At 52.0% G+C, this 19,387-nt stretch overlaps 1 protein-coding gene across 1 annotated transcript in view; it reads left to right on the top strand.

The window, feature by feature from the left end:
* The first annotated feature begins 3,556 nt into the window (after positions 1–3,556).
* The window catches only part of AGK (acylglycerol kinase), a 65,066-nt gene continuing 49,235 nt past the window's right edge, over positions 3,557–19,387 (top strand). The window contains exons 1-5 of the mRNA XM_075343900.1: positions 3,557–3,614; positions 5,327–5,454; positions 9,355–9,394; positions 10,701–10,780; positions 13,249–13,324. Coding sequence (XP_075200015.1) covers positions 5,342–5,454; positions 9,355–9,394; positions 10,701–10,780; positions 13,249–13,324 — 309 coding nt within the window. The 5' untranslated portion in view covers positions 3,557–3,614; positions 5,327–5,341. The remainder of the gene's footprint in view (positions 3,615–5,326; positions 5,455–9,354; positions 9,395–10,700; positions 10,781–13,248; positions 13,325–19,387) is intronic.

Here is a 19,387-nt window from a genome sequence, read left to right as displayed (position 1 = left end):
CCAGCTATAGTCATGACAAGGGTGCTTTCCCCTCAGAGCTATGCACCAAAATTCACGGGTGACAATTTAATGATGTGGGACTGGGTTAAACAACTAAAAAGTTGTCACGTATGCACCCTATGACACCTGCCTTACAGGCAGAGATAGCCTTACTGACCCTGTACAGAGAAGCCGTACAGACGGTCTAGTTTATACAACCAAGAGACCGTGATACTGTAGATAAATTGATCAGTACTTAGAGGACACGCACGGCGACAAAACGGAATTAGGTAATCTGCACATTCACCTCGTCAGGTTTAGAGAAAGGGACATACAGTCACCCAATATGTGAATGCTTTGCAGGAAATGATGGCTCACATCAATATGAAAAGCATAGACGAAGACAGGGGACTAGGCTGTTACGCTAGGTACAGGAAATTACCCAGCTGACAGTGAAAGGGAAGGGAGACCGCGTGTCTAGGAAAGGGGGAGATGGTGACTCCTGACCAAGCCTACTGCTAGGCCCTATCAGGGTATCATTGAAGACCGGCGCACCACTGCATGGGTCATTCTGAGAGGAACGGCAGTAGGTTCCAAGGGTCCACTAATCAATTGGGAGCCGAGGCAAGAAGTTTTTCAGACCAGTTGATCCCTACCAAAAAGGAATCCACAGATCATTTAAATTTGAATTGCTAGCTCTGGTGCGGGCTGTGATTGAGGAGGGTGTGAAGTTCCTGTCGGGGAGAGATGTTTGCCCACTTGGGAAATGTGAAGTTAGGAGTGTTGGAACAACAATGGATCACAAGGATATTTAAGTACTAGTATGAGAAGGCTAAGAATACGCACACGGATGCGCTATCCAGAGTAATAAGCCATGAGCAATTGGACGAAGAGAGAGGGGGAGAGACCCCATATTTGATGTGCTTTGTGACAGATCTTGTGGCCCCCTGAGCTGTATGAGCACAAGTGAGATGTATAGGCCCTGTGACTTGTATGGGACACCCTCCTGAGCTATCTGTATAGTTGTATTGGCCCACCAGAACTGTAGGTGCCCTGCAAGAGTTGTATGGGCGCCTCCCCCGCCGAGCTGTATGTACTGCCCTCCAGAGCCGTGTGTGTGACCCCAAGAACCGTGTGTGCGGCTCCCCAATGATGTATATGCGGCAACCCCAGAACTGTATGGGCCCCCCCAGAGCTGTATGGGAAGCCCCCAAGAGCTCTATGCCACCCACCCCAGTAATGTGTATGCCCCTGAGAGCTGTATGTGCGGCCCCCCCAGAGCTGTATGTGCGGCCCCCCCAGAGCTGTATGTGTGGCCCCCCCAGAGCTTTTTGGGCGGCCCCCTAGAACTGTATGGTCCCCGAGTGTGCCGCCCCGCTCGCAGCAACCGAGCTGCTTGGATCCGTACCTTCTGTGGGTGGCTCGAGGGTCTCCGGACCCGGGGGTCTCGCGGTCACTTCGAGCAAAAAGGGGGGGCGGGTTTGTTGTGGTGTCTGCAGGACGTATATGTACAGGCTGAGCCTGTTAAGTTCGTGACGCCACCCACGGGATGTGGTGAGATGGGACACCACCGCTGCAGTGATGGGGCACCCAGGAGAGGTGTTATGCAGCAAGTTGTTAACCCCTCCGTGGGCAGGGATGGTGGCCCCGGGACCCGTTGGGGATTTGGTGTTGGGAGATGGGCGACCGCAGGGTGCTGATGTACTCACTATTAGTAAACACACAAGTCTCTGGTAAACCAAGGTGATGGTGGCCGGTGCCCGCAGCCGGCTGCGCTCTGGTCCCCCACCCGGTTGGTGGTCTCTGTCTTTCTCCTGCACCTGTGTAGAACGATGGACTGCCTGTGCTTGCAACTCCAGGAGTCCGCTCCCCGGCTGGATATGGCCTAAGGAGCCCTTTGCCCGCAGACACTGGCCCGTGATATCTCTGAGCCGTGCCGGTGGCCTTTTCATCCCCCTCGTTGGGCTGTTGTCTTCAGTCGGGACTTTGGGTGGGACAGGACCTATAGTCCTGGCTGCAATCAGTTAATTAACTAGTGCCAGTCGCTTCTGGATCTAGCTTCAGGGTCTGAGTACCGCCCTTTGTGCTCCGGTTTCCGGGTTGGCTCCCCGGGTCGGTACCAGCGGGCTACAACCCTGTCCCGGTCCACCTCGGTTCCACCGAGCCGTCTTCCCGGCTCCTGCAGACGAGACCGCCGTCTGCCTCCTAGCCTAAGGCGCCAGGGTTCCAACCCTGGCACCTGTCAGTTTTCCTCAGGCCCTGTCACAGGCCTGACCTCCACTCTCCTTGAACTCTAAAACTCGACCTTTTGCTTCCCCGCCCCGGGCTGTCTAGACTCCTCAGTGGGCTTCTTCCAACCGCCTGGTTCCTTCCCCTGATGTGTCCATCAAGCTCTGAGGGGGTGACTAGGGTTTAAATGTTTGGCTGTGTGTTACCTGTGATGGAAGGGTATAATGCGGGGCCCTATCTGTGACTACATGACCTGGCCAGGGCGTCACACGAGAGCTGTATGTGCGACTCCCCAGAACTCTATGCCTCCTGCCCCAGTAATGTATATTCCCCACAGAGCCGTATACCACCCAAGTAAAATATATGCTCCCCAGTAATGTTATGCCCCCCCGTAATGTCTATGCCCCCAGCCCTTCCTGTGATATATATATATATATATATATATTGTAGCAACCTGCCCCTCCTATCATGTATATACCGTAGCAACCTGCCCCTCCTGTCATGTATATACTGTAGCCACCTGCCCCTCCTGTACTGTACTGTTTATACTGCGTCCACCTGCCCCTCCTGTGATGTATATATTGTAGCCCCCCAGCCCCTCCTGTGATATATATACAGCAGTGTTAGTGTGCTGCCATGTCTGTTAGTGACGGCCATCATGTGACACAGCCACATGCCCAGGAGGAGCTGGACAGGAGATGAGCGAAGGAGGTGAGTGAGGCTCCTGGATTCCCCATATTAGAAATATCTCTAATGTGTCTGTGTGTGCATGTATGATGTGTATGTCCATGTATGTCACTGTATATGACTGTGTATAGATTTATGTCTATTTATATGTATTTTTGTGAATTTGTTTATATGTAGGTATGCCTGTATGTGTGCGTATCTGTACGTGCATGGGGCCCATGGAACCTCTTACGCCCGGGGCCCACAAAAACCTGGAGCCGGCCCTGGCCCCTCACTACCACCGCCCCTCTGACAACTCATCCTGTCAGGGTAGAAAAAAGTGGAAAATGGGTGTGGTCAAAATGTCCTCTGCATAATTTGCCCCTTTCTTCCAAGGTTGAGAGGTATGTTTATGGGGGGATGTGTGAGGTACATTTATGGGGTGATTCATGTGATATAGTTATGGGGTGGTGTGTAAGGGGCTGATGCTTGAGGTGATTTGACCCTGTTCTATCTATTGTGATATTACTACCCCCAGCATGTTCTGTCTGTGCAGTTTTAGTGGTTACAGCACCACTTCCTGCAGAGCACAGAGCTGCTGTGCAGCGGTTGCCCTGGTAACAGGGGAACATTCAGATCGAGCCGGAACTAAATGTTTAGTCTTCGGTTTCTACTGGGGAGACATAAGGCGGTGCACCCATAGACAGCTGTGCAGAGACAACGTGACAGAGAGGACACAGGTGAGGGCCAGTGGCCGGGGCGCACATAGGGGAGGCCTGTCACGTGATGCTCACACGCTTCCTGTTTACTGTCAGTGAATGGAAACCTGTCAGGATTTCTGTCAATGATTTTTTTAATTCTACATAGAGGAGGTAAAGTCCAGACTCCTGGCGGCCTCATTGCTACACTGTGGGGAAGGTGACCTGGGACTGTCAGAGCCCCCGTGGCCTCCATCTTCTTCTGGACACATTGGTGCCTCCATTGTCAGGGAGTCTAGGGGCGAGCGGTGGTTTGTGTCCGTTCTCTGGTACCGTAGCTCAGCTCCTTACACTGTGTAGTGTCTGTTCTCTGGTACCGTAGCTCAGCTCCTTACACTGTGTAGTGTCCGCTCTCTGGTACCGTAGCTCAGCTCCTTACACTGTGTACTGTGTCCGTTCTCTGGTACCGTAGCTCAGCTCCTTACACTGTGTAGTGTCCGTTCTCTGGTACCGTAGCTCAGCTCCTTACACTGTGTAGTGCCTGTTCTCTGGTACCGTAGCTCAGCTCCTTACATTGTGAAGTGTCCATTCTCTGGTACCGTAGCTCAGCTCCTTACACTGTGTAGTGTCCATTCTCTGGTACCGTAGCTCAGCTCCTTACACTGTGTAGTGTCCGTTCTCTGGTACCGTAGCTCAGCTCCTTACACTGTGTAGTGTCCGTTCTCTGATACCGTAGCTCAGCTCCTTACACTGTGTAGTGTCCGTTCTCTGATACCGTAGCTCAGCTCCTTACACTGTGTAGTGTCCGTTCTCTGGTACCGTAGCTCAGCTCCTTACACTGTGTAGTGTCCGTTCTCTGGTACCGTAGCTCAACTCCTTACACTGTGTAGTGTCCGTTCTCTGGTACCGTAGCTCAACTCCTTACACTGTGTAGTGTCCGTTCTCTGGTACTGTATGTAGCTCAGCTCCTTACACTGTGTAGTGTCCGTTCTCTGGTACCGTAGCTCAGCTCCTTACACTGTGTAGTGTCCGTTCTCTGGTACTGTAGCTCAGCTCCTTACACTGTGTAGTGTCCGTTCTCTGGTACCGTATGTAGCTCAGCTCCTTACACTGTGTAGTGTCTGTTCTCTGGTACCGTAGCTCAGCTCCTTACACTGTGTAGTGTCCGTTCTATGGTACCGTAGCTCAGCTCCTTACACTGTGTAGTGTCCATTCTCTGGTACTGTATGTAGCTCAGCTCCTTACACTGTGTAGTGTCCGTTCTCTTGTACTGTATGTAGCTCAGCTCCTTACACTGTGTAGTGTCCGTTCTCTTGTACTGTATGTAGCTCAGCTCCTTACACTGTGTAGTGTCCGTTCTCTGGTACCGTAGCTCAGCTCCTTACATTGTGTAGTGTCCGTTCTCTGGTACCGTAGCTTAGCTCCTTACACTGTGTAGTGTCCGTTCTCTGATACCGTAGCTCAGCTCCTTACACTGTGTACTTTGTCCGTTCTCTGGTACCGTAGCTCAGCTCCTTACACTGTGTAGTGTCCGTTCTCTGGTACCGTAGCTCAGCTCCTTACACTGTGTAGTGTCCGTTCTCTGGTACCATATCTCCCATAGATCTGAGCTGCCACTACACAGGCTATACAGAGCTGTGCTGTTCCAGCTCTGTACAATCTGCTGGAACAGCTACTCGGTTGTTATTGTTCTGGGCGTCTGTCACCCTCCGGTTTGATATCGATGACTTCTCCCTACGCACTTCTCTTTACAGGGTGCTACTAAAGCCATGGCGGCAAGAGTCGTCCGCATCTTTAAAACTCTCCGCAACCACTGGAAGAAAAGCACGGTGGGCTTCTGCCTGCTGGCGTACGGAAGCAACTGGATGTACGGCAAATACTGGTAAGGCCGGAGCCTGGACCACCTTTTCCCCCCACCCACCCTGGAGGCTGGGCACTTATCCATGAGAACCAGTGAGAAGGGAACTGGGATTAAAGTATTGTTCTTTATACTTAAAGGGGGTATAAAGATGTGATCACGAATAACTTCTTGATATTTGGGGGGGATCCGACCGCTGATTCACCCACACACAGAGGGGTAGGGCAAATGCTTCACCTCCACTCCATTCCTTCTCTATGGGATTGCTGAGCACAGAGCAGGTGAATGGAGCCACAGCATTGGAACAAGGGTCAGAGGATCGGTGGCGTCTCATAGACTGTGACCTGAGCAGTAACACAAACCTCAACTCATCCTACCTGATGAAGGTGTTGTGTATTGTGCCGGCCTCCTCGGTATTGGGCACAAGCATATATATATAGATATATATATATATATATATATATATATATATATATATATATATATATATATATATATATTATGCACATATACACTAGAAGGTGGCCCGATTCTACGCATCGGGTATTCTAGAATTTACGTATTGTGTAGTTCATGTATAATTTTTGTTATATATATATATATATATATATATATATATATATTGTTGTGTGTAGTTACCAAGTGTTTGTGTAGGGCGCTGTACATGTTCTGGGTGTGACGGGGGGTCAGAGCAGTGTTGTATGTGTGTTGCGTTGTTTGTGGAGCGCTGTGTGTCTGTAGCGTTGTGTGTGTGTGTGTGTTGCGCGGTTTGTGTGTGTGTGGTGTGTTTTGGGGGGAGGTATGTTTTGTGCAATGTGTGTGTTGTGCGGTTATGTGCGTATATTTGTGTGTGCAGCGTTGTCTGTGTGTGTGGGTGTCTGTGTAGGGCAGTTGTTTGTGGTTCCCAGTGTGTGTGTGTGTGTGTGTGTGTGTGTGTGTGTGTGGTGTGCAGTGCACGCGCGTGTGTGTGTGTTGGGGGGAGGTGTGCACTTCCCATCGTGCTCCATCCCCCATGCAGCGCACTCCCCATCGTGCTCCATCCCCCATGCAGCGCACTCCCCATCGTGCTCCATTCCCCATGCAGCGCACTCCCCATCGTGCTCCATTCCCCATGCAGCGCACTCCCCATCGTGCTCCATCCCCCATGCAGCGCACTCCCCATCGTGCTCCATCCCCCATGCAGCGCACTCCCCATCGTGCTCCATCCCCCATGCAGCGCACTCCCCATCGTGCTCCATCCGCCATACTCCGCACTCCCCATCATGCTGCATCCCCCATGCTGCGCACTCCCAAACGTGCTCCATCCGCCATGCTGCGCACTCCCAAACGTGCTCCATCCGCCATGCTGCGCACTCCCAAACGTGCTCCATCCGCCATGCTGCGCACTCCCAAACGTGCTCCATCCGCCATGCTGCGCACTCCCAAACGTGCTCCATCCGCCATGCTGCGCACTCCCAAACGTGCTCCATCCGCCATGCTGCGCACTCCCAAACGTGCTCCATCCGCCATGCTGCGCACTCCCAAACGTGCTCCATCCGCCATGCTGCGCACTCCCAAACGTGCTCCATCCGCCATGCTGCGCACTCCCAAACGTGCTCCATCCGCCATGCTGCGCACTCCCAAACGTGCTCCATCCGCCATGCTGCGCACTCCCAAACGTGCTCCATCCGCCATGCTGCGCACTCCCAAACGTGGTCCATCCGCCATGCTGCGCACTCCCAAACGTGGTCCATCCGCCATGCTGCGCACTCCCAAACGTGGTCCATCCGCCATGCTGCGCACTCCCCAACGTGGTCCATCCGCCATGCTGCGCACTCCCAAACGTGGTCCATCCGCCATGCTGCGCACTCCCAAACGTGGTCCATCCGCCATGCTGCGCACTCCCAAACGTGGTCCATCCGCCATGCTGCGCACTCCCAAACGTGGTCCATCCGCCATGCTGCGCACTCCCAAACGTGGTCCATCCGCCATGCTGCGCACTCCCAAACGTGGTCCATCCGCCATGCTGCGCACTCCCAAACGTGGTCCATCCGCCATGCTGCGCACTCCCAAACGTGGTCCATCCGCCATGCTGCGCACTCTCAAACGTGGTCCATCCGCCATGCTGCGCACTCCGAAACGTGCTCCATCCGCCATGCTGCGCACTCCGAAACGTGCTCCATCCGCCATGCTGCGCACTCCGAAACGTGCTCCATCCGCCATGCTGCGCACTCCGAAACGTGCTCCATCCGCCATGCTGCGCGCACTCCGAAACGTGCTCCATCCGCCATGCTGCGCACTCCGAAACGTGCTCCATCCGCCATGCTGCGCACTCCGAAACGTGCTCCATCCGCCATGCTGCGCACTCCGAAACGTGCTCCATCCGCCATGCTGCGCACTCCGAAACGTGCTCCATCCGCCATGCTGCGCACTCCGAAACGTGCTCCATCCGCCATGCTGCGCACTCCGAAACGTGCTCCATCCGCCATGCTGCGCACTCCGAAACGTGCTCCATCCGCCATGCTGCGCACTCCGAAACGTGCTCCATCCGCCATGCTGCGCACTCCCAAACGTGCTCCATCCGCCATGCTGCGCACTTCCAAACGTGCGCCATCCGCCATGCTGCACCAGCATCAGCCTCTCTGCCCGCAGCATCAGCCTCTCTGCCCGCAGCATCAGCCTCTCTGCCCGCAGCATCAGCCTCTCTGCCCGCAGCATCAGCCTCTCTGCCCGCAGCATCAGCCTCTCTGCCCGCAGCATCAGCCTCTCTGCCCGCAGCATCAGCCTCTCTGCCCGCAGCATCAGCCTCTCTCCTCCCAGCCTACCCCAGCCTCAGCCTCCCTCAGCATCAGCCTTTTCGGTCCCCAGCATCAGCCTCTCTCCTCCCAGCCTCCCCATCCCAACCTACCCCAGCCTCAGCCTCCCCCAGCATCAGCCTCTCTTCTCTCAGCCTCCCCATCCCAGCCTTCCCCAGGATCAGCCTCTCTCCTCCCAGCCTCCTCCAGCACGCCGTGCTCCTCTGCCGACACTCACAGATCCGATCGCATACACTAACACACACCCGATCGCATACACTCACGCACACACACATTGACGATATTGCACATACGCGCTCACACTCACAACATCCGGAGATACCACGTGCTTCTGGCCATGTGATCCTCCGGCAGGTCCTGGAAGCTCACAGCACAGTATCGCTGCCGAGAAGCAAGCGATATCCCAGGATGTTGTGAGTATGTGGATGCGATGTGAGGTGAGAGTGAGTGTGATCTGATGTGTGTGTGTGTGTGTATGTGTGTGTGTGTGCTGTTATGTGTGTGCGTGTGTGTATGTTCCGCCGCTGCAGGACCTTGATGTGCTGGTAACTATGCTACCATGGTTACCAGCGTATCTCGTCCCCCGCTCGCACGGGAGCCCACACCAGCATACGCCGGCCAGCCCCAGCAATGCGAGGGTATGTGTCGGCTGGTTTGGCGGCGTACGCTGATGTGGGCTTCCGGGGGGTACAGCACTCACCTGGGAGTCGTGGCTCCATGACCGTGTCAGTTCGGGGAATGCGTGGGGGGGCGGGGCCAGAGCTAGCGTGCATTGCGTGAGGGGGGCGGGGCGTGGCCGAGTTGCCAATGCCTGCAGGGTGCCGGGGCGAGAGGCCAATCTGTGGGGGGGGGCGGAGCCTGGGCGAGCGGCCGACCAATCCGTGTGGGGGCGCAGTCTGGGCGAGCGGCCAATCCGTGCGGGGGGACGGGGCCATGGCGAGCCCAGCGGCCAATCAGCTTTGTGTCACCGTAAGGACACAATTTTGGAGCAAGACAGACAGACAGACAGACAGACAGAATAAGGCAATTATATATATTGAGATATATATATATATATTTATATATATATTTTTTTTATTATATATATATATATTTGCATTGTCATGTATTCTGTTTCTTTCCTGCACAGTGATAACTTGCTGAGGAGGGCGGCCTGCCAGGAAGCACAGGTACGTACGCACGGAGTGGGCCACAACGTCTGCCTGTTATATATAGATCAGGAAAGGATCTTCCTCATGGTATCTTAAACAATCCTGAAATCTTGTCATAGTCGCTGAGCCTTGCAGAAGACTTCCACTTATATAGTGATCACTTCTCAGCAGTCTCATTATCATCACAGACAGGATTACAATAACTGATAACACAAGATCTATCATTCACAATAGATGATATCACAGCTCACCTTCTCCTCCTGTACAAGGACTGATAACACCTCTATATACAGTAGATATAACAAGATCCACCATTCACAATAGATGATGTCACAGCTCACCTTCTCATTCTAATGTACAATGACTGATACCACCTAATATGATGATAGATCCTGTGTTATCAGTCATTGTAGAGGAGGAGGAGGTAAGCTATGATATCTCCTATTGTTAATGGTGGATCCAGTGTTACCTACTGTATATAGAGGCATTATCAGTCACTGTACAAAGGGGGAGGAGGTGAACTGTGACATCACCTATTGTGAATGGTGGATCCTGTATTATCTACAGTATATAGAGGTGTTATCAGTCATTGTACAGGAGGAGGAAGGGAGATGTGTTCTCTCCTATTGTGAATGGTGGATCCTGAGTTATCAACTGTATATAGAGGTAATATGTCATTGTCCAGGAGGGGGAGAATGTGAGCTGTGACGGCATCTATTGTTGGTAGATCCTGTGTTATCTACTGTCTATAGAAGTGTTATCAGTCATTGTAGAGGAGGAGGTGATCTGTGATACCACCTAATGGGATGAGATCCTGTGTTATCACAGCTCACCTCGTCCTATACAATGACTGATAACACCTCTCTATACAGTAGATAACACAGGATCCACCAATCACAATATGTGATGTCAAAGCTCACCTCCTCCTCCCTGATCCTGTACAATGATAACACCTCTCTATACAGTAGATAACACAGGATCCACCATTCACAATAGGTGATGTCACAGCTCACCTCCTCCTCCCTGATACTGTATAATGACTGATAACACCTCTACATACAGTAGATAACACAGGATCCATTAATCACAATAGGCGATGTCACAGCTCACCTCCTCCCCCTCCTGTACAATAACACATCTGTATACAGTAGATAACACAGGTTCCATCATTCACAATAGGCAATGTCACAGCTCACCTCCTCCTCCCTGATACTGTATAATGACTGATATCACCTCTATATACAGTAGATGACACACAGCCTTCTATTGCCTTCTCTTAGATTTTCTCTCTTTTACTTTCTGTGTTTTCTTCTTTCCTCTTTAGGTTTTCGGACACCAACTCATTTACCCCAACACAGCCGTGAAGAAGGCGACGGTTTTCCTAAATCCAGCCGCTTGCAGAGGGTGAGGATTGGGAGATCAGGGTATATTATGGGCACTAATCCTGGCAATATGATTCCTATAAAGCGGCCCATATGTATTATATTAACCCCTTCATTAACCCCATTTCAGCAGGATCGGTTCATCCTCTCGTGTATAGGGCTGGCCTTGATTTTCTCCCTGACTGGGGAATAAACGATGGGGCTGATTGATTTCCATCTGCCTCATCATTTTGTTCACAGGGCATATTTGCTGGCAGTAGAAGTGTCCGGCAGCGATTTCTCCCCTATTGCGATATAAACCGTACGTGTTCAGTCGAGTCTGGGGTAAAAAATAAAAAAAAAAACAAAAGCACGAGACCTATGCCGCCCGATCGCATCTCTTACAAGACACGGAAGAATCTATTGGACCTCAGCAACAGGACTCCTCGCAGCTTTGTGAAAGGGCAGCCCCTCCACACCGGGCCGGGCACGGCTCCGCGGACCACCATTGATCTCCGTAATTAGAAGGCGACATCACCTTTTACACTAATAGTTCACTCCTGTCTTGTAAGTAATGAGCCCCGGGCCGGCCGCTCGCAATATTCGAGATTTGACTGCGGCACATTGATTATTGATTCCTCCGTAATCACCGCCACAAAGGTCAGCGCCGGTCTCCTCCTGACCTTCAGCCTTCAGTATTAAGATGTACGATTAGAGAAAAGAAAAAACATAAAAAAGATGTCCACATTAAAGGGCAACTTCACCGCAAGAGGTGTCTGCATGAGCCTTGTCTCCTGCCTTCACTGTCAGGACTTGCTGGGAGTTGTAGTTTCACAAGGGTTGAAGGCTAATCAGTTAGTCATCCTTCATAACCTGTTATCTAATGTCAGAGAATACAGATCTGTATTTACATCATGCACAGTTTAGGCAGTGCTATATTTATATCATATAGATAGGACGTTGTGTGCCTATATTATGTATGGTGAAAGGCAGGGAGGCAGTACTATCTGTGTCTGTCATATTCAGGGAGGCAGTAGTATCTGTGCCTATACCATGGACAGGGAGGCAGTAGTATCTGTGCCTATACCATGGACAGGGAGGCAGTAGTATCTGTGCCTATACCATGGACAGGGAGGCAGTAGTATCTGTGCCTATGCCATGGACAGGGAGGCAGTAGTATCTGTGCCTATACCATGGACAGGGAGGCAGTAGTATCTGTGCCTATGCCATGGACAGGGAGGCAGTAGTATCTGTGCCTATACCATGGACAGGGAGGCAGTAGTATCTGTGCCTATACCATGGACAGGGAGGCAGTAGTATCTGTGCCTATACCATGGACAGGGAGGCAGTAGTATCTGTGCCTATACCATGGGCAGGGAGGCAGTAGTATCTGTGCCTATACCATGGACAGGGAGGCAGTAGTATCTGTGCCTATACCATGGACAAGGAGGCAGTAGTATCTGTGCCTATACCATGGACAAGGAGGCAGTAGTATCTGTGCCTATACCATGGACAGGGAGGCAGTAGTATCTGTGCCTATACCATGGACAGGGAGGCAGTAGTATCTGTGCCTATACCATGGACAGGGAGGCAGTAGTATCTGTGCCTATGCCATGGACAGGGAGGCAGTAGTATCTGTGCCTATGCCATGGACAGGGAGGCAGTAGTATCTGTGCCTATGCCATGGACAGGGAGGCAGTAGTATCTGTGCCTATGCCATGGATAGGGAGGCAGTAGTATCTGTGCCTATACTATGGACAGGGAGGCAGTAGTATCTGTGCCTATACCATGGACGGGGAGGCAGTAGTATCTGTGCCTATACCATGGACGGGGAGGCAGTAGTATTGATGTCATCTATAGTGAGACAGGGAGGCAGTACTATCTGTACTATTATTATATACAGGAATATACACAGTGACAGGACGTTCCTTATCCCCCTTTAACACGGAGTCCCGCACATGTAGGTGATTGCTGCGGTTCCCGTGTGTACAGGACCTGAGCTCCGGCCGCGGCTGTTAACCATTTAAGTGTTGCTGTCAACTGACCGTGGCAATAAATAAAACATGTGGAGGTGGTCACCGGCTGTCACCGGCCTCCAACATTCGATTACAAGGTCCGATGGTTCACTGTGAAGCCGGAGGCTACTTAGTGCACTGTGGCCGCCATCTCCGGGCTCTGAACCCTCCGCTGTAGGCCGAGCTCCATAGGGGACCGCGATTTACACTATATACTGCAACACTGTGTTATCCCAGTATATAGTGAATGTCAGTGAACAACTGCAGGCACTCAAATTAGTATCATTAAAACTGTTGGCTCGGCATCTGAAAAATAAGGCTGTGCAGCCCCCTCCCCGCTCCCGTAGGCGCCTCATCTGTATCTATGGAGGACAGCTGGCCGGTGAGGTTCTCCGTAATCCTTGGGAGGAGCTGGATATGAGGAAAGTAGCGTTTTACTCCAGGATTGTGCCCCCCCCCCCCCAAAGTAAATTAGTTTTTTGTTTCCTTCTTTTAGAAAAGCCCGGACCCTCTTTGAAAAGAACGCGGCCCCCATACTGCACCTCGCCGGAGTGGACGTCCACGTGGTGAAGGTAAGGACGACCTCCATTCCACTGACTTCATTTTTGAGTATTGCAGCCCACTCTTTGCTAAGATGGCGCCGGAGTCGTCGGTGCCTGCGCAGACTCCATATTTGTGAAGACTGTGTCTTCCTTCGTTGGCCTGCGCCCTCCCATCCTCAGCTCTCATTGTGACTGCAGGGACTTTATGCTCTACTGTCCAATCGTTTCTTCTGATCAGAGCAATGCTTCAGCATCATCATCAGCTTCAGCATCGCTCTGTACAGCAGAAATGCTGCTCTCCTGTGAGCGCTGCGCTCTGCCGGCATTCACAGGAATCCTGTCATGACAGCAACTGGAGTTATCATCTGACCCCCTCCCCCCCCCCCCCCTCCCGCTGTCATGGCAACCCAATGGCGCCTCTGTGGCAGGGCACAGCATGATCCCCACTGGCGTGTTGTAGTTCATGCAGTCAATTTAACAGCGCGATCGAAGGGTTTAACAGGCGCCGGTGGATCAGAGATCCACCCACACCTGATCAGTAGACGTGCGGGGAATGATGTGAGCTCGTTGCACAGGCCGACAGACGTGACCAAGGACATGTAGATATCGTCCTTGGTCATAAAGGGGTTAATCATAGTTAATCATACCGGTAGTAAATGAGTTTTATATGTGAGCACAACATTGTGAAGAAGACCCATGTGTTTGTAATTTTAATGCTGACCCGGATAACCCGCTCTGTACAGCACGAGCCGATCAGGTCATCACAGCCTCAAGTCCCTTCAGGGAACTAGTAAATAAAATTAAAAGGGATTAAAAAATACATTTAAAAAAAAAAATTTAAAAATTCAAATGCCAGAACAATTATTTTATTTTTTTTTGGCTGCCACAACATTGCAATACAAAGCAGTAAAAGGCGATCAGAAAAGTCTATGTACCCCAACGTGGTATCAGTAAAGAGTCAGCCCAGGACGCAAAAAATAAGCCGAGCCCCAGATCCCGAAAAATGAGAACGTCACAGGGCTTGGAAAATGGTGACAAAAGCTAAAACTTTTTTTATTTTTTTTATTTTTTTAACAAACGTCTCTTTTTTTTTTCCCCCACCACTTAAATTGAAAGAAAACTACACACATTTTAGTATCTATAAACTCGTACCATCAGGGGACTCGTACTGCTAAGTCAGGTTTACCATATAGCGAACACAGTAAATAAATATACAACAAATAAAAAAACATGGTGGAATTACAGCGAACACAATAAATATAAAAAAAAAATTAAAAAAAAAAAACATGGTGGAATTACAAGGAACACAATGAATATAAAATTTTTTTTAAAAAATGATGGAATTACAGCAAACACAATGAATATAAAAAAATTAAAAAAAAAATGGTGGAATTACAGCAAACACAATGAATATAAAAAAAAATTAAAAAAATGGTGGAATTACAGCGAACACAATAAGTGTAAAAAAAATAAAAAAAACATTGTGGAATTACAGCGAGCACAACAAATAAATGAATAAAACGAAAAAACATTGTGGAATTACACTGAACGCAGTAAATAAAAAAAAAAAAAAAATTAAAATAAAAAAACATTGTGCAATTACAGCAAACGCAGTAAATAAAAATATAAAAAAAACATTGTGGAATTGCACTTTTCTTTGTCGCTCCATTGGGAGACCCAGACAATTGGGTGTATAGCTTCTGCCTCCGGAGGCCACACAAAGTATTACACTTTAAAAAGTGTAACCCCTCCCCTCTGCCTATACACCCTCCCGTGCATCACGGGCTCCTCAGTTTTATGCTTTGTGTTGAAGGAGGCACACATGCACTCATGCTCCCATTCTAGTCAGCAGCAGCTGCTGATTATATCGGATGGAAGAAAAGAGGGCCCTAACAGGGCCCCCAGCATGCTCCCTTCTCACCCCACTAAGTCGGCGGTGTTGTTAAGGTTGAGGTACCCATTGCGGGTACACAGGCTGGAGCCACATGCCGTTTTCCTTCCCCATCCCTTAGGGGCTCTGGGAGAAGTGGGATCCTATCCGGTCATCCAGGCACTGGGACCGGGCTCCCTCCGCAGCCCCTGTGGGATTCTGACGGACAGGAGACTGAGTATCATCAGGGACAGGCCCTGCATCTACAGGTATTCTGTGTCCCCTTGGGGACGGTGCATGGAGCACCTTGACCTCAGACGCTGCAGCGACTGCGGTGTTGGTATGAGACCGGGACTACCGCGCCGACCGCGCCTGCTTGCCGGCCGCGGTTTTTAACTTTAGTCCCCGGCTTTTGCGGCCTAGTGCCTTAAACTCCCGCCCCCGGGCCTGCCAGTCAGGGGGAAGGGCGGGACGGTCGGCCTGACGCCGACAGTGAGGGCTGGAGCACACTTGGCTGTCCTCCGCCCCCCTCACTATTCACTCTGAGGCACCAGATTCCCGCACTTTTGTAGTTACGCCCACGGCTCCCTCCTCCCCTGTGAACGCCGACAGCCATGTTTAAGCACATTCTGCCGGTGGAGGACTTCTGGTCCTCTGGGAGACCCGAGGCAGGGAATCTGGTGGCCACACACTGCTTGAGCGGTCGGTAAGCCAGGTGGCTTCTTCCCACCGGTGCTGGGCCCCCTAGAGTGCTGAACTGTATATATATATATATATATAATCTCATATTTGTATACATTTTTCTCGGTTCGGCTGTACTGTTAGCTTGTGGCTATATATCCCTCAGTGATCACTCTCCTGGGAGACTACAGCATGTCGTTCACAAGGAGCAAGGGTGCCAAGACACAGGGTTATTTTGCAACCTGTACCTCTTGCGCGGCTATGCTACCTGCAGGTTCCACCTACCCTCACTGTGAGCAATGCTCGGAGCCATGTGGCACTCGCTCAGCCGGAGCCTGGGGCACTGGTGGGACCCTCGGCCCAGGTAGAACCGCCGGCTTCCCCTGTCCAGGCGGCAGGGACAGAGTTTGCAGCTTTTGCTGAGAAACTCTCCGAGTCACTTTCACAATCCATGGCTCAGTCTATGGACAAATGGTCTGCTAAGATACTAGAAGCTTTGCAGTCCAGACCGGCCCTTACACAGGCCCCGGGCACTGCGGGATCGCCCCCAGGCCCCTCTCGGTCTGCGACGAAGCGTGCTCCTGGGGTGGCCTCTAGTTATTACGTGGAGGACTCCGGCACGGACCGCAGTCCCAGACCGGCTAAGCGGACTCGCTTAGAATCTTCCCCGACTTCATCACGCTGTTCGGGGTCTCAGCTGGAGGACTCTCTACAGGATGAGGCGGAGGTCGCAGCCCAGGACTCTGACCCTGACGTTGCTCTCAATCTTGATACACCTGAAGGGGGACGCCATAGTAAATGACCTTATAGCGCCATCAACCAGGTGCTAGATCTTTCTCCCCCAACTCTACCTATAGAGGAGTCGGCAGCACAGCAGGAGAAACACCAATTTAGGTTTCCCAAACGTACTCGGAGTGTTTTCTTCGATCACTCGAACTTCAGAGATGCTGTCCAGAAGCCCAGAGCGGTTCCGGACAAGCGCTTTACTAAACGCCTTAATGACACACGTTACCCTTCCGCTCTGACGTAGTTAAGGGTTGGGCTCAGTGTCCCAAGGTGGATCCTCCAGTCTCTAGACTGGCGGCTAGATCCGTAGTAGCAGTGGCTGACGGTTCAACGCTCAAGGATGCCACGGACAGGCAGATAGAGCTCCTAATGAAATCCATCTATGAAGCCATAGGCGCGTCCTTTGCCCCAGCCTTTGCAGCCGTGTGGGCACTCCAGGCTATCTCAGCTTGTCTGTCTGAGATTAATGCGGTCACCCGTTCCTCTGCTCCGCAAGTAGCGTCTTTGACGTCTCAGGCGTCGGTATTTTCATCCTACGCCATGAATGCTGTCCTGGACTCGGCTAGCCGTACAGCGGTAGCATCCGCCAATTCGGTGGCAGTCCGCAGGGCCATGTGGCTACGCGAATGGAAGGCAGACTCTGCTTCCAAGAAGTTCTTGACCGGTTTGCCCTTTTCTGGCGACCGACTTGTTTGGCGAACAATTGGATGAAATTATTAAGCAATCCAAGGGAAAGGACTCGTCCTTACCCCAGCCCAAACCAAAGAGACCTCAGCAACGAAAAATTCAAGCGAGGTTTCGGTCCTTTCGGCCCTCAGCCAGGTCCCAATCCTCATCGTCCAACAGGCCACAGAAGAGCCAGAGAAACTCTTCTGCATGGCGGTCTAAGTCATGTCCTCCAAAGACCGCCGGAGGCACCGTCTCCAAGGCGGCCTCCTCATGACTTTCGGCCTCCCCCAAACCGCATCCTCGGTCGGTGGCAGGCTCTCCCGCTTATGCGACGCCTGGTGGCCACATGTCCAAGACCGATGGGTGAGGGACATTCTGTCTCACGGTTACAGGATAGAGTTCAGCTCTCGTCCTCCGACTCGTTTTTTCAGAACATCTCCGCCTCCCGAGCGAACCAAGGTCATGGCATCCGTGGTGGCGGTCCTACACTCTCAGGGCCACTCGGTGATCCCTTGCTTAGACGATCTCCTAGTCAAGGCACCCTCCCGGGTGGCACGTCAACAGTCTGACCGTGGCTCTGGAGACTCTCCAGAGGTTCGGGTGGATCATCAATTTCCCAAAGTCAAAATTGACTCCGACACAATCACTGACTTACCTCGGGATGGAGTTTCATACTCTCTCAGCGATAGTCAAGCTACCGCTGGACAAACAGCGTTCGCTGCAAACAGGGGTGCAATCTCTCCTTCGGGCCCAGTCACACCCCTTGAGGCGCCTCATGCACTTCCTGGGGAAGATGGTGGCAGCAATGGAGGCAGTTCCCTTTGCGCAGTTGCATCTGCGTCCACTCCAATGGGACATTCTCCGCAAATGGGACAAGAGGTCGACGTCCTTAGACAGGAACGTCTCTCTTTCTCTGGCAGCCAAGACCTCTCTTCAGGGGTGGCTTCTTCCCACTTCCCTGTCGAAGGGAAAATCTTTTCTGCCCCCATCCTGGGCTATGGTCACAACGGACGCGAGTCTGTCAGGGTGGGGAGCGGTTTTTCTCCACCACAAGGCTCAGGGAACCTGGTCTCCGACAGAGTCCTCCCTTCAGATCAATGTTCTGGAGATAAGGGCAGTGTATCTAGCCCTAAAAGCGTTCCATCGGTGGCTGGAGGGCAGGCAGATCCGCATACAGTCGGACAACACCACGGCGGTCGCGTACATCAACCACCAGGGCGGCACTCGCAGTCGTCAAGCCTTCCAAGAAGTTCGGCGGATTCTGCTGTGGGCGTAGGCCACAGCCTCCACCATCTCCGCGGTTCACATCCCAGGCGTAGAAAACTGGGAAGCAGACTTTCTCAGTCGCCAGGGCATGGACGCAGGGGAATGGTCTCTTCACCCGGACGTGTTTCAAGAGATCTGTTGCCGCTGGGGAACGCCGGACGTCGATCGCATGGCGTCTCGGCACAACAACAAAGTCCCGGCATTCATGGCACGGTCTCAGGATCACAGAGCTCTGGCGGCGGACGCCTTAGTTCAGGATTGGTCGCAGTTTCGACTGCCTTATGTATTCCCTCCTCTGGCAATGCTGCCCAGAGTGTTGCGCAAGATCAGGTCCGACTGCCACCGCGCCATCCTCGTCGCTCCAGACTGGCCGAGGAGGTCGTGGTACCCGGACCTGTGGCACCTCACGGTGGGTCATCCGTGGGCGCTCCCAGACCGACCAGACTTGCTGTCGCAAGGGCCATTTTTCCATCTGAATTCTGCGGCCCTCAACCTGACTGTGTGGCCATTGAGTCCTGGCTCCTAGCGTCTTCAGGGTTATCTCAAGAGGTCATTGCCACTATGAGACAGGCCAGGAAACCAAGGATTTTCTTAGCCTGGTGCTCTGATAGGGGTTTACCCCCTGGCCGTTTGCCTTACCTACGTTTCTTTCCTTCCTTCAATCCGGAATGGACAAGGGTTTGTCTCTCGGCTCTCTCAAGGGACAAGTCTCGGCGCTTTCCGTGTTTTTTCAAAAGCGTCTAGCCAGGCTTCCGCAGGTCCGCACGTTCCTGCAGGGAGCTTGCCACATAGTTCCACCTTACAAGCGTCCGCTGGAACCC

This window comes from Anomaloglossus baeobatrachus, chromosome 4 (genome assembly GCF_048569485.1).
Source record: "Anomaloglossus baeobatrachus isolate aAnoBae1 chromosome 4, aAnoBae1.hap1, whole genome shotgun sequence".
Taxonomy (NCBI): Eukaryota; Metazoa; Chordata; class Amphibia; order Anura; family Aromobatidae; genus Anomaloglossus; species Anomaloglossus baeobatrachus.
The sequence above is the reverse complement of the archived record's forward strand: the minus strand, read 5'-3'. Positions and strand labels throughout refer to the sequence as shown.